Source organism: Anser cygnoides, chromosome 15, assembly GCF_040182565.1.
Source record: "Anser cygnoides isolate HZ-2024a breed goose chromosome 15, Taihu_goose_T2T_genome, whole genome shotgun sequence".
Lineage (NCBI taxonomy): Eukaryota > Metazoa > Chordata > Aves > Anseriformes > Anatidae > Anser > Anser cygnoides.
Window position 1 is genome coordinate 12,062,748 of NC_089887.1, and position 17,327 is coordinate 12,080,074.

Consider the following 17,327-nt stretch of genomic DNA (forward strand, 5'->3'; position numbering starts at 1 on the left):
CCACACCCGGGTGCCGCCCCCGGGAACCAGAGCGGCCTCGGGGAGCCCCCGCAAGGGCTGCGCGCCCCGGGAAGGCTCAGCCCCCGCCTGGCCCAGCACAACCCAGGCGGCATCCCTGAGCTGGAGGGGTCGGGGACGGAGGGCGCGGGGCACCGGGAGCCCCGCGGGTGCCGGGCCGGTGCCGCCCGCCCCAGCACGGCCCCGCCGCACCGCGCCGCGCCCGGCCCCGCCCGGGGAGCCCCGGCTCGCCCCGAGCCCCCCGCGCTCACCTCCCTGCGGGGCAGCCGGGCCTCGGTGTGCCGCAGCTTGGACGCCTTGAAGCGGTTCATGGTGCGCCGGGCCGGGCCGGGCCGGGAATCCCGAGCCGAGCCGAGCCGGGCCGGACCGGACCGAACTGAGCCGAGCCGAGCCGAGCAGGGCCGGGCCGGGCCGGGACCCTCAAGCCGGGCCGGGACCCTCAAGCCGGGCCGAGCCGAGCCGGGCCGAACCGGGACGCCCGAGCCGAACCGAGCCGAGCCGAGCCGGGCCGAGCCGCCGGCCCCGCCCTAGCCCCGCCCCCTCCGCGCTGACCACGCCCCCGAGCCGGGCCGGGCGCGGCGCCCCCCCCCTCCCCCCGAGGCAGCTCCAAGGGCCGCGGGTTCGAGGCCCGCCGAGGCTCCGCCGCCCGCGGTCCGGGTGCTGCGTACCGGCACCCGGCCCGCGGGGCGCGGCGAGCCCCGGGACGGGCCCTGCCGCCCCGGTGTCTCGCTAGGGCTGTGGGCAGCTGTGTGTGTGTGTGCTGCGCTCCCCGCTGACGGGGCTCGGCGGCAGCGGCCCCGGTGACGGAGGCGGGAGATGGGCGCTGGGCAGGAATCGGGAACAGCTCCTGCCCTCACCGCGGGCTCTGCGGGAGCGCGGCCACCTCCGCGAGAGGAACCTGCGCCTCAGCCCGCTGCCCGCGCCCCGCCCGGGCGGTAAGAGACCGACCACGGCCCCGGGGTGCCCGGGAGGGCGGTCCCGAGCCCCGCAGCGCGAACCCCCCGCCCCTCACCGCCCCCCCGCCACTGCGCACGCGCGGCACCGCGCTTCCCCCCCCCCCCCGCCGCCGTGACGCATGCGCAGCGCCGCGCGCGGGCCAAGATGGCGGCCGGGAGCGCCGCGCGCTGGCTGGGGGCCGCCGCCGGTGCCGCGCGGGGCTGCGCGGCGGGGCCGGGGCCGGGCCGGGGCCGGGGCCGGGGGGCGCTGCGGCTGCCGCTCGTGTGGCTGCTCCGCGGGCTCGGCCCCGCGCCGGGACCCGCCGCACGCCGCCCCTCGCTGCTGTGCGCCGGGCCGTGGGCCGCGGGTGAGCGGGGAGCGGGGCTGGGCGGCGGCGGCGGGGCCCGAGGGGGGCTCGGGGGCTGAGGGGCGCCCGGTGCCCGCCCGGCGCCCTCTCACCGCCCCCTCACCGCCCCCTCACCGCCCCTCTCCTCCTCCCGCAGGGCCGAGCCGCGTCCCGGCCGCCTCCTTCCACAGCAGCGCGGCGGCCCGCGCCAAGGAGGACTACTACCAGGTGCTGGGGGTGCCGCGCTCCGCCAGCCAGAAGGAGATCAAGAAGGCCTACTACCAGGCACGGCCCCGCCGCCCCCCCGGGGCGCCCCCCCGAGGGGCTCCGTCCCCCAGGGCGCAGGCACCGAGCTTCGCCTGCCGCCTGCGAGATTGGTCTCGTCTGTCTCTAACGCTTGGGTTTTTTCTCGTTTAGCTGGCGAAGAAATACCATCCCGACACAAATAAGGACGACCCCAAAGCTAAGGAGAAGTTCGCGCAGCTGGCAGAAGCCTACGAGGTAACGCATGGGGTTTTATTGCCGTGAGAGGGAAGAGAGGTGGGAACAACTCTTGGAGTAGACGGAGTGGAAATACTGCGTCTTCTTGTGTTTGTTGTAAAAGCACAGCTGTTTTTTGACGTCTTGTGCTTCAGGTGTGAGTGCAGCTGCCCTAGAGGTGTCTACAGCGAGTTATTTAGCGCAGATTTCTGTTTTACCTGATCGTATTTTGGGCTCTTTGCATTTTTGGCTCTTAGCAATGAGGGACTGGCACAGTTGGGAAAGGTGGTTTCTGCGGTGGAGTTCGCGCGTAGGTGAAATAAACAAACAAACAAACCTGTCAGCAGTTACCAGCTTTCTGAGACAAAGGTACGTTCCACTGTGCTTCAGCTCCGTTTCTGCTCTCCACCTTGTGTTGTGCTGGCTTGCACTCTGGCAGGTTTCAGATTTCCTCCAGCACTCGTACCACCAACTTTCATTCAACATACAAGCAATGAAATATACAACATAAGTTCTTCCTGCTTGTTATGAACCAGTAAGACCTTGTCGTCTTGCTAATGACAAGCTTTTCGATAATTTGTATGATCGTGAAGGCTGGGACGCGCTTCCTGAGGACATGAAGGTCTGAGCGAGCACCGTCTGGTGACAGACAGCCCTGAGTTCCGCTGGGGGGGCTGCCCAGGACAGCCAGGCTGCTCGGGGCCTGGTCGGTGTCCTGATGGCATCGTTCTTTGCCTCCAAGGTATTAAGCGACGAAGTGAAGCGGAAGCAGTACGACGCGTATGGGACAGCTAGTTTTGATCCTGGCGCAACGGGTGCCGGTGCCGGTGCTGGGCGCCAGTACTGGAGCAGCGGTCCATCGATTGATCCGGAGGAGCTTTTCAGGAAAATCTTTGGCGAATTTTCGGGGTCCCCTTTCGGCGATTTCCAGAACGTCTTCGACCAGCCGCAGGAGGTAACGAGATGCGCGCGTTTCCTGGGTGTGTGAAGCTGCAAAGCTGGAGCGGGGCAGCAGGCTGTCAGATCGCTGCCAGAGCGAGGTTAAGCAAAGCGTTTGCTCTGGGAATGTCAGCACGTGAGCGTCCTGCTGTGTGTGGGGGGGTATTTTTGGTAAGCCATGCGGATACCCTCTCCACGCCTCCAGACCGAGCATTTTTTTGTGGACTTCAGCTCCTTTTCCTGGTGTTTACTGACCCAGTTAGTGCTGCCAAACAATTTCCATCTTTGTATAGGCAACTTTTCTGCTTTAAGTTGCTTTGCATGTGTCTGCTTCGTGCTGTAATGACAAAAACCACAGAATACCTTTTAACTATAAAACGAGCCTTCCAGCATTGGGTTTGACTGCTTAATTGGCTTAATTTTGCAACTTAATTGGCTTAACTTTGCAGTGGAGCCCATAATAACGCAAAAAATATTTCTTCTTTGCGCTGCAGCTAAATGCTCTTTAAGTCTTGACAGCCTTGATTCACGCGACGCCCTCGGAGATGTGTGGCGTTCAGTGCTTCTAGCTGGGAATGGCCTTCCTGGTACAAACAGAACTTCCTCTTTTGTGGAGTCACCTTTTCTGCTGAATTCCCTTGCTAAGTAAAGAGTTTATTCAGGAAGAGCAGATGCTTTCTTTGGGAGCAAAAGCCTCCGCCCATACCTGTTGATGTATTTCTGTTCAGTAAAACCTTTGGAAATACTAAAGGTCTTTCCTGAGAGCAGAAAAACACCTGACTTGCGTTTTTTATACTTGTCTTTTCTCTTTTAAAATCTCCTTTCTGTTACACAATGGTATAATCATCGTTCCTGTAATGTTTGCCATCCTTTTTATTTATATGAGACAGGCTGTTGCTTCCCAAATTGAGGCAGAACATTTCTGAACGAGTTGTGCATCCATCTGTTTCTTTCCCCCTCTGTTACCCGGACGTATTTAAGCACAGTTTGATATTTGGCAAAACCAATTCCAGTTTGCTTAAGACCCCACCACACATCGGTTGTGGACTGACGTCAGTGTTTCCCGTGCAGTACATCATGGAACTGACCTTCACCCAAGCTGCAAAAGGTGTGAACAAGGAGATTGTGGTGAACATCAATGACTCCTGCGAGCGGTGTGGTGGGAAAGGGAACGAGCCTGGTACCAAAGTACAGCACTGCCACTACTGCAACGGCACCGGCATGGTGAGTGCTTAAAGCGCGGCAGAACCTGCCTCTCTTCCTTACCGGGGCAAGTCAGCCCCTTCCACGCTGAAGAATTCTCACTACACTCATCGGCTTATCTTGGGTGAAATCAGGTTAATGTGGACTTGATGTTAATCTGCACTAGGAGTTTTTTTTTTCTATGTTAAAGGCATGTTCTATCTAGCTAAAGCAGTAGCCTTCAGGACGAGGTCAGTTTGGTATCGTGACCAGTAATATTTACCCTTCAGGTAAATACCGTTATTTACCTGATGTAACAATTCTGACATTACTTGGGCATACTTTGAATTGAGGGCTGGAGGGTGGAGCAAGGATAGCTTAAGGATAGTCATGAAATGAGAAGATGTATGCTGCTGACAGTAAGTAAAGAAGTTAGTAAAGAAATAATTTGAAATAATGGGCTTTTGATTTTCCGTGCATCAAAATGGAAACTGGCGATCAGTCTGTGGCCAGAATAGCTTGCTGTGCGGAACGGGCACAGTTGGCCAGAGGACAAGGCGAGCCTTTCCCACTGTCTCCTCGTGTGACGGGTTGGTCCATAGTTTAGTCTCCGTAACCTTTTCCTGGATACAGCAATAATTCTTGCAAGTAGATTGTCCTTGGGCTCCTCAAGATACAGTTGTTTGTAACGCCACGTGAAAGAGCACTGCGAGGAGTCTTGTTCTTCTGCGTTATATCCTAGAGATGAAAAGTGTTGTGTCTCCCTTCCCCAGGCCAGCAGACGCTTGCTCATAGTCGTGATGGTTTTCAGTGGAAATCAGCATATGGTAGTGGAAGCTGAATCTGATCCATCCTCTTTGGATTTCCGAGCCTGTTTTCTGCTCCACCCCTTGTTAAGAGATAACGCTGCCCTCAACTGTCCTGTCAGGCTGTATGCGCGATTAGAAGGCCTCAAGTCTGCCGGGCCAGTCACTGTCAGCAGTACTGTGGAGGTGAAAAGTACCACCTCGGTACTAAATATTTGTATGATTGTGTTTTCTTCACCAGGAAACGATAAATACGGGCCCCTTTGTAATGCGATCTACGTGCCGACGGTGTGGCGGTCGTGGTTCCATCATCACAACCCCGTGTTTAGTGTGTCGAGGAAGGGGGCAAACCAAACAGAAGAAGACAGTGGTGGTTCCGGTGCCAGCTGGTCAGTGTTGTGTTTGTGCACTGCCGTCTGTTAAAGGGACTGTAGTCATTTATTTCTGCTGGGCTAACAGCAAGGCACTTGCCTGTAAAGCGTGGCTGTTCCCTGCCAGGTACAGAAGTCAGGGCAATGTAAAGAAGTTTTGCTGCAGATAATTTAATCTTAAGAACAAAGCAGATCAATAGCTTGGTAATTGAAAGCATTAGTAATGAGAGAAACTTCCTGGCCGTGCGTTTGTACCTGGCAGATAAAAATATTTGCTTTGCCCTTTTTGAGATGAAGTTTTGTTTCTTGCATGGATCCTTCTTGGCAGTGTTTGAAGAGTGACACTTTCAAAAGATTTTAACTTGATTTTTTCATTTGTCCTTGGTGAAGCAGGTGGAGAGGGTGGGAGTCTTGAAAGCCTTAGCTTAGCTCAGAAAAGTTTGCTGATTGCTTCCCTCACCAAAGAGGGTAAAACAAGCAGTGGGACTGAAGATGCTGCTTTGAGACCGCCCTGGGTAACCAGCGTGTAATTTTCCTGTAGCTTGTAGAGGCTGCCCAGTGTTCCTTAGGCTGATGCGTTTCTCAGGAGAACTCTGTAGGGACTGAGCCTGCGTAGGGGTGCTGCTCTGCTCGGCGGGCAGCGATCACCTCTGGGGTACCAGTGTGTGCTGGACCTCTGCCCTTTGGCTGCGGTCCTGGGCTCGTGGCGAGGGGCTCGCTGTGCCTCTGGTAGGTCTTGTGCTTCCGCTCGTGGTGTGCGGGTGCTGATAACGTGATAACATTCCCCCTTTTTTTCTCTCTCCTGATTGCAGGTGTTGAGGACGGGCAGACAGTTCGGATGCCCGTGGGGAAGAAGGAAATTTTCATTACGTTCAGGGTACGTATCGTTACAGCGTAAGCTCTTTTCCATTATTAAGTTGGTTGCTTGTTCCCTTCACAACTGCCTGGGAAGTCCAACAAAATGGGAAACAGGAGGAGGAAGAGCAAGTGATCCTTCTAAACAGCTGAGGTAACGTGATCCGTGTGAACTTTCTGAGATAGCAGAAGATCTGCATTGTAACAAGTCGAGTCTGCTCATGAAGAATTGTGCTGCTAGTTCTGGGGTGAGGCCTTTGTGGTAGTGTGTATCAAAACACCGAGCAGGTTCTTGGTGCCTTTAGAATTTGACTTGGAGACTTGAAGGAGGTGTCTGCTTGCAGCGGTGGGAGGGCTGGAGGAATGCACGGGAGGCTGGCTGGTCAAGTACCCTTTTGCAGATTTGCATTAAGTGCTGCTTTGCACATTCTTTGTAGCTGGGGCCCTCTTCTCCCGTAGGTATCCTGTTATATGTGGCTCTGTCAGGGAGAAAACTCTTTTTTTCAGTACCTTGGTGGTGCAGGATTTAATTCTCTTCCAGCTTGTGAGGCCACCGCAAAGGTTCCTGCTTCCCTCTTCAGGCTTTCCTTTTTTTGGGGTACTGGACAAGACAGCATTGTCTTTGTCTCTGCAGAATCGTACTGACACTGATGAATTAACAAACGGGATTAGAGGAGGGAGCTGCTGAGATAAGCAGCAGACATCCCCCTAAGCCTCTGGCTAGTTACAGTTATGTCAAGAGCTGTGATTTTCTAAAAGACTGAACGTTAACCTAGACTTGTTAGCCACACGGTTTGTGGGTGGTAAAGGGTCTGACTGCAGCTTTCTGGTGCTTTCTGCTGAGACCTTTCAAAGCAGTTTACCGTGATAACTTTGTATTGTTCCACTCACTACGTTTTGGAACTGCCTGCCTTTTAGGTTCAAAAAAGTTCCGTGTTCAGAAGAAATGGAGCAGATATCCATTCAGACCTCCTTATTTCAGTAGCACAAGCTGTTCTGGGAGGTACAGCCAGATGTCAAGGCTTGTACGAGACAATCAATATCACGGTAGGTACCGTTACGTGGAAGAGCTCGGGCGTAATTCAGTGTGGGACATCAGAGCCCCACTTTGCTGCAGAGATGGTGCAAATCGTCTCGGTCCCCCAGTATCAAGTGTCAGACTTCTTCAGGACTGAGTGTCAGGTAGCTTGCGACCTGCTTGGGCACACCTCCTTTCCAGATCACTGTGTGGGGACAGGGACAGGAGCGGCTGGGTGGATTGCTGCACAAATCCCTTCCAAAGTCTGGTGAACCCTGCTAGGTTCTTTACAAGCTTTGCCATCGTTGTTGACTTAGCCTCTGAACGTGTTCAGATGCATGAACCTACCAGATCTCTCCCATCTTATTTTGAAGCCTGCTGGAGCAATAATTGATTACAAACATGCAACACAATTACTGTGTAAATGCATACGGTGGAATAACAAACGTGTCCCCTGTGTGTTCACAGATACCCCCTGGTATTCAGCCAGACCAGAGAATTCGAATGAGTGGGAAAGGCATTCCCAAGGTTAATAGTTACGGCTACGGAGACCACTACATTCACATAAAGATAAAAGTTCCTCAGTAAGTAACACAAGTTTCTGGGAAATCTTGAGCTTTTTGCAAAAAAAATAAAAATAAAGATGTTCAGAAAGATTTTGTGAAAATTTCTTACTGCTTTATCAAGATCTGTTTTGAATTTTCCTTGGACGGTTAGAGTCATTTCTCTGCCTTTTTTTTTTTTCCTAGTGTGAGGTAGACAGGTAGACTTTTGGACTTCTGTTGTGGTTTTTGTTTGTTTGCTTGCTTTTTTTGAGAATACAGTTTGGCAACACAGCTGTAAAAATCCTAAACCCTAGAAATATATAAATAGTCATGCACCTGGATTTCTGCCACTTCTCGTCTGGAACCCAGTTACGTAAATTCAGTGTTCTGGCTTACAGCATGTCTGTGCTCTTATACCTGCAGCTTAAAGTAACTGAGGTCCTTGGCAGTTGCTTTTCAGGCTGCCTCACCACCCTCTGCTCCTGTGGTGAAGCAAACTTTTTAGTTTGCATTGCTGCACGCAGCAAGGGAGTTCATTTCCTGAGGCCTCCCCCCACAGGTGTTTGTTCTGTTGCAGCTCCAGATGTTTCTCTCAGCACTTGAAAAGGTTTTGCTCTTTCACTACAGTTTGGTGAGATGCAGTGGGTCGTCTCTCTCCTCTTCCACTGGGGCTGGCTCTTTATAGATTGGTCACAGGGATTCTCAGGGAATGCCAGATGTATTAATCTTGTGCTTCCAGTAGCTGCCTCTTGTGTGTGCTGCCAGAGGAGGTTAAGGAAGCCTGGCGATGTCTCTAAAGGCAGCTGTAACCAACACCTCTGTCTTTGACCTGCAGGAGGCTGACGGATCGCCAGAGAGCCTTAATGATGAGCTATGCCGAGGACGAGACAGATGTGGACGGCACAGTGAACGGAGTCACAAATACAGCATCAGGTGGGCTGGGGGAATTAGTGCTCCTTCCTCGGGGAGGTGGTGTGGGAGAGCACAGCGCTTCCCGGGGGCTCAGGGGGGACAGTGGAAGGTGAGCCAAGGCGACTGTCGGACGGCGTGTCAGCACAACCTGCTGTGTTACTTTGAAATTAGTTTTAGTGAGATATTAATGGGCTGTGGCATAAAGCCTCTTCCCAGGGAGCATTGCTCTGATAGTCACTGGGCAAAATCTGTGTGTGAACAAAGAGCAGGTACTGTGATACTCCAGGTCCTGACAAGTTCTGGTGAGTCTCGCTGTGGTGATGAATGCCTCCTGCTGCCGGCTTTTACCCCTGGGCCAGAAGTAACTCGTCATGGTAGCAGAGGTGGAAAAAGCGAATGTGCTTCAGGCCAGCTCTCTACGTGAGCTAATCCATCCTCAGCGCTTGCTTCTGGCTGCAGTGGGGACGTTTCCCTTTGAAAGCTGCAGGGGAGTACTGCTGTCAAGGTTACTCTGAGCCATAGTTGGTGCACATGGGGAAGCCTTGGCTAGAAAGGTTTGTCGGTGCTGGGTGTTGGCTCCAGTCAGCAGAGAGCATCCAGCGTGATGGAAGGCGTGAAGTCAGCTGGGAGCTTTGTAAAGCTGCTTTTTCAGTTCCAGATTAAAACCTTGGATCCAGCAGTTGTGTTTTAAGTGTCAGTGGTGAGGTATCCTGCAGCAGTAGCAGCTGCAGACAAAATATATGCAGAACAGTAAGGCAAGACAAAAATTTTGTCTTTTCTGCTAGCAAAACAGTGCTTTCTTTACTCACACTGGAACAACGAGCTTCTTAATGCCTGTTAGATTGTGGTTTATTTCTGGTTGAAACCAAAAAGGGCATTTTTGACTGTGTACAGCTAGGCAAAGGTAAGCTTTTCAAAGCTGCTATATGGTTGTGGGAATTGAGGTCCTCTCTACCTCAGATGCCAAAGCCTACGATATTGGAAGTTCAGGATATTGGAAGGTAGAATCTGCCATATACTTACCGGTGTTATGTTTTATAGTGCTTTGATGATAGAGAAGTGAATGGGATTGTCTTTTCCGCTTCAGGTAACATTAAAGATGCATCTTGGAGGGAAGGGCAGAGATATCTTAAATGCAATTAAGCAACAAGGTGGATTAAAACCAAAGCCAGTAGCTTGTAGTATTGAGACAGGCTGCTGCTGAAAAGCCTGTCCTTGCTCTGGGAGGCAGAAAGTACCCTGAGTGGATGGAGGCACGTTCTGCTGCAGGCCTCAGTGTTTCATGGCATTGCATCAGTCTGGGCTCGGGTGTCGGCTGCGGGAGGACGGGGAGGACTGGACTTTGTGCCCTCTGTGTCCCAAGAAAGGCTGGGGAGGATTTGGGGTTTTGTTACTGATGGTTAGGCTGCAGAAAAAAACAGAGTAGCAAAGAGGTTTCCTTTGTTTTTGCTGTAGCCACTTCTCAGAAGGACAAAAAACTTCTCGGGAGTTTTTTATATAGGAAAACTTTGCCAGCTGCTGCCAGTAAGATTCCTTATCTGGACACTTGTTCTGAAATATCTGTAGCCTTTTTCATTCTAGCCTGAGTTCAGTTTCTCCTTGATACTGTTTGTCTGAGCACTGAGTGAGAATTACTTACAGCAGGCTCCTGCTGTGGTTTCGCACTCCTTTGCCCTAAACGTGACGCAGACGGTGAAACATGGGCAGACAGATTTTTCCAGGGACCACTAGCGTAGCTTACTCTTCTGTAGGGTGAAGTCAAGAACTTGCTTTCAGTGGCAGACTCTTGCTTCTAAGCGCTTGTGTTCTAAGTATGTCAGGCCTCTGCCCTGGTTGTGCGGAGCACAGGAATTCCCTTGGCAGCTGGAGGGCTGAGGAGGGAAAGGACCGCCGCTACCTGGGCTGACCTCCTTCTGTTCCCCTTCTGGGGTCAAGGCTCCCCGGTGCTTTCAGAGAGTGGCCCTGGTACCGTGGCTCGCTGCCTGCTGCAGCCTGTCATGGAGAGATACTTGAGGGTGCTGGCGAAACCAGCTGACCCGACCGTTCCCAGTCTAAAATAACCCTCTCCCTTTGTAAGGGGCGCTGGCTGCTGGTGGGAGACGTAGCTGGGGCAGCCTGAGGAATGTATCTGACTGCAGCCCTTTGCTGTTTGTGTCCAGGTGGCAGGGCCACGGCTAGAGCTGACGCAGGCGAGGATAGGCCTGAGGCTGAGGAGAACAAGGAGGGATTCCTTTCCAAACTTAAGAAAATGTTTAGCTCCTGATACCCCATCCGAGGTAGGAAGCCTCTTATGTTTTGTTGTTGCCTTTCCCCCGCACCGAGCAGAACTTGCCCTTCTTGGGAGGTGGAAGAAGCGAAAGCAGCGCATTGCTTCTCACTTAGCCTCAGGCCTTCCAGCCACCGATGTGACCAGCCCTAGCTGTCCCCTGCGACCTGGAGCAAAAAGCCAGGGCCCCAGTTGCATTGTTGCTGCACCAGAAAAGGAAACGCTGGAGACAGCTTCAGGGAGGTTGGTGGCCTCCCCTGCAGCTCCGCTTCCTGGGAGTACTTGTCCCCTCGGGGACTGTCCCTCCTCCAAGCACTGGGGGCGTTCCTGTGAGCTGGCAAAGCTGGGGCCGGGCAGTTCTGCTGCCGCTGGGAGGTGCAGGAGGGGCCCGCAGAGCCTCTGGTGCTGGTCGTGGGCTGACAGCAGCCCACTTGGAAACGCCCCCTTGGATTCCAGGGGCTCAGCTTCAAACTCGTCCGCTCCCTGTGGCTGACAAAGCGTGACCGCAGGTCAGGCGGGGACTTGCTCGTGCTCCAAAGCGGGGCTGGAGGGGCTGCGCACCTTAATCTGGTGCATTCGGGAAAAATTACACATTTTGCTTGCTTCAATTGCAGGGAAACGTTCTACTGGAAACTAAGAGCCAGCAGCAGCAGATCGTCTTAGCAGTCGGGGATGAATCCTTCTGGCAGCGGGCTCTGTGGAGCGAAGGATGTCAGTCAGCAGCACAGCGAGAATCCCAGCTGGAGGCCACAAAGCACTGAGGCACCAACCCTCATCACGATACAGTAGCAACCCAGCGTCCCAGGAAATGGTAACAATGGAAAATGCCAGCTTTGTGGTAACGTGGGTGTCTCCTGAGATTGTTCCACTGTCCGTACTGCTGCTAGAAGCTTATTTGTTTCTGTTTTTGTTTTTTTTTTAAAAAAAAAAAGTTGAAAAATTACTTAGAATCCAAACCAGTGGAAATGTGAAAATAAAGAATTGTCCTCCCAGCACAGAGTGGAGCAGTCTGCTGTATGGAGCCCGAGATGGCTGCTGTTCACTCAGGTGCCCCTCTGAATGCTAGACGTGCGTGGTGAACTTGGCACTGCTTATCTTCTCCTAGGAGACTCAGTGTGTCCGTGGCTTTTAAGCCTGTCTTCACAACAGACAGTCTCCCGCGCCCTTCTAGCCGCCCTGCATCGCGCTCGCAGCAGGATGTCTCCCCTTCGCTGGGACTTGTCAGAGCCCAGCTGCCCTGGCTTCCTCAGCAGCCTTGGGGTTTCTTAGTCCTGCTGATTTCCTGCACGAAGTGCAGCGACGGGATCTGCGCTTTGCCTCAGGTTTCCTCCCCCTCCTCAATCAACTGAAGTCACTACGGAGATGCTGTTGCTTCTAAGCCGGTACAAATTTATCACCAAGCCCTTTGCCAGTTTGGACAAATTTATTGTTAGTGCAACACCCACAGCATAAATGATTGTTCAGAGTCCTTGTTCTACGTGTGTGAGAATACAAGTGAAGTGGATCAGTCCTTCCAGGAGGAGCTGAGCTCTTGCAGTATTTTCATGGTTACTGTTGCCCGCTGTTAGCTATGCCGTGCAGGTACCGTCAGCCCACAAACTAATCGACCAGCTAAACAAGAACATGTCGCAGTCCTGCCCTTCTTAATTAGCTGAAAAAAGCACGCGTTGCCTCCTGATTAAATTGCCTGTAAAATGATTCTGTATCCGTGTAAATAAGATTGATAAAGATATTTAACACGTGCTGCGCCTCGCTGCCTTGTCTGCTCTTCCCCCATCCCGCCTCTGTGGGTTTGTCGTTGCTCCCTTCCCCACCCCAGGGACGGGCAAGTAACGAAGGTCGGCTCTGGGCTGGGGGCGCAGGGCTAGGTAACGGAGTCGTGCCCACACCTGACTTCAAGCACAAAGACAGCCCAGAGCTGTGGCCCAGAGCTCACCCAAACAGTACCGTCAGGGGAGGGTGAGGGAAAAAGCTTTTTAAACAAGTCTTAAATTGTTAAAGACAATTAATTGTCTTAAAAGACAATTGTGAAAGTTATACTCAGCCACTGAGGGCAGTGTTGGAAATCAGCCCTGTGAGCCCAAAGGCCAGGCTGCAGGTGCCGGGAGCTGTCTGGCTCGAGGAATGGAGCTCTCACCCCTCGGGGCTGTCTCCGCAGACACGCAGCCAGGCCTGCCGCCCTACCTGTGATGCCTGAACGTGGGCCAAGGAGAAACCCCAGCCTGTCCCGGCGCTGCTTTGGGGCGCTGCTGTGGGTACCTGGCGTGGGCACGGCGCTACTGGGACCTGAGTGCCCAACGTTGTGCGGTGTGCTCGGAGCTGCCTAGGGAAGCGTGTGGTCCCAAGAAACCAATCCCAAGAAACCAATCCCATAGATGTGAAAACACCCAGAATTACTAAACACCTCCCTAAAGACGGTGTGCAGAGCAGTTACAGCCCAGTCGGCACGCTGCTCCTGCACGTGCTCCTGGAGGTCAGCCGCCCCCAGGCACGAGCAGAAAGCTGCGTGGCTCACGGCCTCGGCCAGGTCCTGCTACCTGCTGCAAAAGCTCGGGTGGAAGATGAGAGAAGGAAAGGTCAGAAAGCAGCTTTGTTGTCTGCCAGCCACTGATGGAAGGTGCGGGCCTTGGGGTTGAGTTTCATCGTCAGCTCCACGTTGCGGTCTGGCCTCAGGGCATAGAAACGGAACATCGCAGCCAGCTCCTTCGCCCCCGGGAAGCCGAGTCTCTCATACTCCTCTGGTGAGATCTGCAGAGAGAATCAAGGAAAAGCACCGTCTTCACAGGGCAGAGGCTGCTAGGGCATCTCTCTTACACCATGCAGGGAGGCCGAAGAGGGCTGCATTATAGCAGTCTGCTGCATTAATTTCCACGGGTGAGGAAGGATCTGCTGCTCAGCGAGTCTATTGGGTAGGGTCCACGAGTCATCCCCCCCCCCAGCCCACCCCTCCTCCAGTGTGAGGAGGGTGTGCGTAGGGGGCCATCACACAGCAGATGCTCAGGAGCTTGTTCTGCATCCGTCCCGAGGCAGCTGCCTCCCAAATCCACAGCCACGTGGCAGGGCAGTGTCACTGAGCGTCCTGCGGTCCCGTCTGGCAGGGACAGCCCAGGCTGCTCGGGGCCAGCCCCCAGCCAGGCTTAGGCTCAGACACGCCACGCGCACGCCCCAGCAGACGAGGCCCAGGGCAGCCAGCAGGAGCCTTTCCCTGCCCCTAGGCACAGCCATGGCTGAGGGGCTCTGGAAACACCTGGGGGGGTCTGGGAGAGCTCTGGGGCAGCCCAAGCAGCCTGGGCTGCCACCAGGTACCACAGGAGCTGCTGTCCCTGCCTGAAGCAAGGTGTGGGGCACTGCTGCTGTGCTGTGCTGGAGGCCTGGGAAGAAAAACTCTGCTTGCCTATCCCTGGCAGAGGAGAAGCTACAGCGAGCATCAGAGGTGCTTTGCTCTCAGAGCAGAGCTGCTGCAGCCCCTGCCTGTTGTCCCAGACAGGACCCAGCTTCCCACCTACCTCAACAGCATCCAACGCACCAAGGGGTGCTTCCTACCTTGGAGGCTTCCACGGTCTTGCCCGTCTGCTGGGAGAAGGCAGCGGCGTACTCTGCCACGGTGAGCTTGCCAGTGCTGAGCCCGATCACGCGGCCTATGTACTCCTCTGGGGACTTCAGCACGCTGAGCACAACGGGCCCCAAGTCCTCCACTGCCATCCCATCCATGGGGGTGTCCCCCATGGGCAGCGCTGTAGGGGACAGAGCGATCCCGGTCAGAGCGCAGCCCTGCGCGAGAGCCCAGCTCCCCGGATGCAAAGCTGCAGTTTTTGGCACCCTGCCTCTGAACGTGAGGTGTGGAAAAGCCAGGATCTTTTGAGCCTCTATGTTCTGAACTGCGGAGAAGCCCGCAGAGGGGATGGTTCCTCCAGCCCAGGGAGTTTGCACTGAGCAGACAAGAAGCTGGGAGAGCGAGCTGCAGAGCGAGAGGCTCCATCTTACCCAGGACAAACCCATCTCCTTGTGGCGCCTTCTCAGGTTTGAAGCAAGAAAGAAAATTCTCAAAGTAGCATGGCATTCGGATAACTGTGGTGGGAACGCCGATGGCCTGGAAGTACTCCTCCACCATGCCTTTGCCATCAAAGTGGGGCACCTCTAGGCAGCCTCCTGTCAGCTTCTTGACGTTCTCCAGGCCACTGTACACCACGTGGCGCAAACCCAGGCGCTTCGACAGATCAGCGAGCCGCTTCCCCTGCGTGAAGAGTGACACCAGCCATGAAGAGAAGCATGGCTCCCATGGGACACGCAAGCTTTCATCCCCACACACCCCTTCCCCTTCGTTCCACTGGGCGGGCAGGCAGCATCCAACACACCAGGGGACACGCTCCACACACCTCATGCTCTGAGCCCTCAGCCGGACCGGGGCTGAGCAGACCCAGCAGTGTGTGCTGGCCAGGTGGAGCAGTCCTCCGCTTGTACATCCTACTTTAAGGGGTCACAAACCCTCCAGCTCCTCCGCCGAGTGCACAAACCCCAACCCTAAGCACCCTCCAGGGATCTGCCCTAGCAGATCTTACCTTTTGAAGCCATCAGCCTCCCCTAGGATGAGCTCCTCTCGCTGGGGAAGACCCTGGGATTTCTGATGCTGTAACACGTTTTGGCCCCAGAGCTGCGCGTGCAGCGGAGCGCAGGCAGCCACAGCCCTGGCTCCCTCCCAGGGAGGCTCTGCGGGGCGGTCTGCCCACCCCTGTGCTCTGAGTGCCCTCCACCGCCCCGAGTCTCAGGGCATCTCAGCGTGTGACAAGGTGGGCGCGGGGAACGAGTTCTGGCTTTGCAAGAACCGGGACCCGATCCATTTGCAAAGCCCGGTGACCGCTGCGGACCAGAGGCCGGAGCCAGCGGGGCTGGCGAGGCTGCAGGAAGAGCTCCGCGAGCAGCCGCGCCCCGCTGCCACACGGCCGCACCTCTGCCAGGCGCCGGGCCCGCGACGGCAAGGCGCTACCTGCTCCACTTCCCTCTCCCGGCTGCAGTGATTCCAGAAGTCGGTGACCACGAAGGCTCCGTAGGCGCCCGCCAAGGCCGGCTCCAGCGTCCGCCCGTCGTCCAGGTCCGCCGCCACCACGCGGGCTCCCAGCTGCCTCAGCTGCGCGGCCGCCGCGCTCCCGGGCCTCCGCGTCACGGCGCGGACCTCCCCGCTGCCCTCGGCCAGCAGGGCCCGGACCACCGAGCCGCCCTGAGCCCCTGCGGCGGGAGGCGACGCGGGGCCGTGAGCCGGGGGCCGCCGGGCCGAGCCCCCCCAGCCCCCGGCCCGCCCCGGGCCCTCGCTCACCGGTGGCCCCGAACACGACGACCGGACCCCGGCCCGCCATGGCCTCGCCTCACGCACCTCGGCTGCGCTCGGCTCCCCTCGGCTACGCTCGGCTCCGCCCGGCGGCTGCCTTCGGCTCCGCTCGGCTCTGCTCGGCTCCGCTCGGCTCTGCTCGGCTCTGCTCGGCTCCGCTCGGCTGCCTTCGGCTCCGCTCGGCTCCGCTCGGCTGCCTTCGGCTCCGCTCGGCTCTGCTCGGCTCCGCTCGGCTGCCTTCGGCTCCGCTCGGCTACTTTCGGCTCGGTTCCTCTGGGCTCTGCTCTTCTGGGAGCGTTATTTCCGATTATTATTATTGTTATTATTGCTGTTATGATTATTGTTATTATTATCGTTATTATTAATAATCATTACTGTTAATCATTATTAATCATTATTATTAATCATTATGATTTCCTTTTAATGCCGCATTCCTTTCTGACCAATGTGAGGTCTCTGCAAAGTTCATCGCTCCGCACCTCCTTGTGCTGGGACAGTGGACACGGGTGGACACGGATGGACACGGATGGACACGGATGGACACAGATGGACGGACACGGATCACTTTAATTACAGAAAAGGAGCCTCACATCCCTGCAGCCAGCCTGGAAGCTGGCGCCGGGGCAGGCTGCGGCAGCGAGCACGCTGCGAGAACAGAGTGCAGCCCCTTGTATGGACACCACAGAATTACAGCATTGTGTGACCCAAACTATATCTGTTTGAGTAGTATTAATATTCACATTAATATGTCAATATATTAATATATCATATTAATACACATTGTGTTAATATATTAATTATATGAATATATTTATAATTTTATATATTAATATATATAACTATATTAATATATATTAATATATATATACAGGTTCATATTAATATATATAAGCAAACACATGGGCACGTGATACTAGCCGAAAAAATAAATAAATGTCCCTTTCCCCAAGACCTAGGGGCCGCACAACGGGCATCGGGGGTTTCGGTGCGGCTTCATTCGCGCTACCTGCCAGAAACGGAGCGACCCCTTCCCCACGCAGGACGCGCTGTCCCCACCCGTTCACGCAGGGCAGACGGCGGCAGCAGGCAGAACGGCAGGCCTGGCACGGCCACGGACGTGTAAGGCAAAGCCGGTGGGGGCAGGAGGCTGGCGGCAGCCCCGCACCCAGGGGTGATGGTGCTGCTGCCGGGGGACACTCAGTGGGAGGCACCCAGTGGGGGACACCCGCTGGGGGCCTGCAGACAGCCCCACGGAGTGACTGAACGGCCCAAGGTGGACGGGACCCACGAGGATCCTCACGTCCATCTCCCGGCTCCACGCGGGGCAACC

At 55.4% G+C, this 17,327-nt stretch overlaps 3 protein-coding genes across 6 annotated transcripts in view; 1 reads left to right on the top strand and 2 right to left on the bottom strand.

Moving 5' to 3' along the window:
• Positions 1-551, bottom strand: part of CORO7 (coronin 7) — a 40,684-nt gene extending 40,133 nt beyond the window's left edge. Inside the window, exon 1 of one of the 3 annotated variants that reach the window (XM_066977532.1) lies at positions 270-551. In XM_066977532.1, coding sequence (XP_066833633.1) covers positions 270-329 — 60 coding nt within the window. In that variant the 5' untranslated portion in view covers positions 330-551. The remainder of the gene's footprint in view (positions 1-269) is intronic. The other 2 variants (XM_066977533.1, XM_066977536.1) reach the window with 2 other exon arrangements.
• Positions 552-1,104: 553 nt separating this feature from the next.
• DNAJA3 (DnaJ heat shock protein family (Hsp40) member A3) lies at positions 1,105-11,589 on the top strand. Of its 2 annotated transcripts, XM_066977538.1 has the most exons (12): positions 1,105-1,321; positions 1,458-1,585; positions 1,718-1,801; positions 2,523-2,735; positions 3,791-3,943; positions 4,949-5,096; positions 5,891-5,955; positions 6,852-6,980; positions 7,420-7,535; positions 8,332-8,429; positions 10,568-10,684; positions 11,289-11,589. In XM_066977538.1, the coding sequence occupies exons 1-11, from the start codon at positions 1,120-1,122 to the stop codon at positions 10,669-10,671; spliced, it is 1,440 nt and encodes a 479-aa protein (XP_066833639.1). In that variant the 5' UTR covers positions 1,105-1,119; the 3' UTR covers positions 10,672-10,684; positions 11,289-11,589. The 2 variants fall into 2 exon arrangements, with proteins under 2 accessions (XP_066833639.1, XP_066833640.1); XM_066977539.1 differs by lacking the exon at positions 10,568-10,684.
• A 489-nt stretch (positions 11,590-12,078) lies between these two features.
• On the bottom strand, positions 12,079-16,121 carry NMRAL1 (NmrA like redox sensor 1). The gene is made up of 5 exons (XM_048065918.2): positions 15,986-16,121; positions 15,659-15,897; positions 14,659-14,908; positions 14,218-14,408; positions 12,079-13,422 (listed from the first exon to the last, which is right to left on the bottom strand). Exons 1-5 carry the CDS (start codon positions 16,023-16,025, stop codon positions 13,252-13,254), a joined length of 891 nt encoding a protein of 296 aa, XP_047921875.2. The 5' UTR covers positions 16,026-16,121; the 3' UTR covers positions 12,079-13,251.
• Between the last annotated feature and the right edge of the window lie 1,206 nt (positions 16,122-17,327).

Coding starts and splice junctions, on each gene's coding strand:
- NMRAL1 (XM_048065918.2), bottom strand. CDS start 16,025: ATGGCGGGCCGGGGTCCGGTCGTCGTGTTCGGGGCCACCG. Junction 15,898..15,985: donor CGTCGTGTTCGGGGCCACCG/GTGAGCGAGGGC, acceptor CTCCCGCCGCAG/GGGCTCAGGGCGGCTCGGTG. Junction 14,409..14,658: donor AGGAGATGGGTTTGTCCTGG/GTAAGATGGAGC, acceptor TGTCCCCTACAG/CGCTGCCCATGGGGGACACC.
- DNAJA3 (XM_066977538.1), top strand. CDS start 1,120: ATGGCGGCCGGGAGCGCCGCGCGCTGGCTGGGGGCCGCCGCCGGTGCC. Junction 1,802..2,522: donor AGCTGGCAGAAGCCTACGAG/GTAACGCATGGG, acceptor TTTGCCTCCAAG/GTATTAAGCGACGAAGTGAA. Junction 5,097..5,890: donor GGTGGTTCCGGTGCCAGCTG/GTCAGTGTTGTG, acceptor TCCTGATTGCAG/GTGTTGAGGACGGGCAGACA.